The sequence below is a fragment of the Aptenodytes forsteri genome, unplaced genomic scaffold (genome assembly GCF_000699145.1).
Source record: "Aptenodytes forsteri isolate BGI_AS27 unplaced genomic scaffold, ASM69914v1 Scaffold271, whole genome shotgun sequence".
In the NCBI taxonomy this organism is placed as follows: domain Eukaryota; kingdom Metazoa; phylum Chordata; class Aves; order Sphenisciformes; family Spheniscidae; genus Aptenodytes; species Aptenodytes forsteri.
This window is the reverse complement of record NW_008794602.1, coordinates 28,712-30,158: the sequence shown is the minus strand read 5'-3', so window position 1 is coordinate 30,158 and position 1,447 is coordinate 28,712. Positions and strand designations below refer to the sequence as shown.

At 66.1% G+C, this 1,447-nt stretch overlaps 1 protein-coding gene across 1 annotated transcript in view; it reads left to right on the top strand.

The window, feature by feature from the left end:
* PIEZO1 (piezo type mechanosensitive ion channel component 1) overlaps positions 1–1,447 on the top strand; it is a 20,007-nt gene that overhangs the window by 10,941 nt on the left and 7,619 nt on the right. The window contains 4 exon segments of the mRNA XM_019470402.1: positions 359–745; positions 892–988; positions 1,065–1,233; positions 1,317–1,414. Coding sequence (XP_019325947.1) covers positions 359–745; positions 892–988; positions 1,065–1,233; positions 1,317–1,414 — 751 coding nt within the window.

The following is a 1,447-nucleotide window of genomic DNA, read 5'->3' as shown; positions in this document are numbered from 1 at the left end:
CCCCCCCCCCCCGAGATGGGACCCTTTGGGGTGTGGACAGGATGGGACCCCCAGTCAGTGGGACCTGCTGGGCTGGGATTCCCTAGGATGGGGATGGGACCACACCAGCGCTGGGACCCCTTTGGGCCAGGGAAGCCCTCCCCACCATGCTGGGCTGGGACAGGACCCGCCCCCCCATGTCTGGAACAGGACCCCCTGCCACTAGGATGGTACCCCCCACGTCTGGGACAGGAGCACCCTGAGGCTGTGCTGGGACCCCTGAGGGAGATACAGTGGTCCAGGAGAGCCCTGGTGATGGTGCAGGACCGCCATGGGCACTGGGACCCCGTAGACTGGGACAAGGCACTTTGTCCCCCAGGACAGGGCTGATGCGGGGACTTGGGACCATGCTGGTTTGGCTGGGGTGTGGGGTAGCACCTCGCTGCACACCAGACCCTGGTGGTGCCAAGCGTGGGTGCTGGGAGGGGATGGGGACCCTGCTCTGAGCGGCCCATCCCACAGGTCGTACCTGGACATGGCGAAGGTGGTGGTCTTCCGCTACCTCTTCTGGTTCGTCCTGGTGGTGGTCTTCATCACTGGGGCCACCCGCATCAGCCTCTTCGGCCTCGGCTACCTGCTGGCCTGCTTCTACCTCCTCCTCTTTGGCACCGCACTCCTGCGAAAGCCGGCGCGGGCACGCCTCGTGCTCTGGGACTGCCTCATCCTCTACAACATCACCGTCATCATCTCCAAAAACATGCTGTCGGTGAGGGCTGCCGGGCCCTGGCCATGCAACGGCCCCTGGGCTGCTCCCTGGGGCCACCCACCCCCTGGGCATCCCCTGGGGAGGGGACGGGTGGCAGCACTGTCCCCCTCTCGCCAAACCCCGCGCTTTGCCCTCTCTCCCTGCAGCTCCTCTCCTGCGTCTTCGTGCAGCAGATGCAGAGCAACTTCTGCTGGGTGATCCAGCTCTTCAGCCTGGTCTGCACCGTCAAGGGCTACTACGACCGTGAGTTGCTGGCCTCGGGGGTCCGAGGGTGCGTGTTTGGGCTGCTGCCTGACCTGCCTGCGTCTCTGCCTGCCAGCCAAGGAGATGGGCAAGGACCAGGACTGCTCGCTGCCCGTGGAGGAGGCGGGCATCATCTGGGACAGCATCTGCTTCTTCTTCCTCCTGCTCCAGCGCCGCGTCTTCCTCAGCTACTACTTCTTGCATGTCATGCTGGACCTCCAGGCCTCTGCCCTGCAGGCCTCCAGGTGGGGCTGGGGTCCCGGAGGGTCCCCGCGGATGCCGGGGTGCGGGTGCCCCCCTCACCCTCTTGCCGTCCCCATCCCTGCAGGGGCGTGGCACTGTTCAAGGCCAGCATCCTGAAGAGCATGCGCTCCCACCGGCAAGCCGAGAAGAAGTCGCTGGCCCAGCTGAAGCGGCAGTGAGTGGGTTTTGGGGGGGCACCTGGGACCTTCTCCCCCC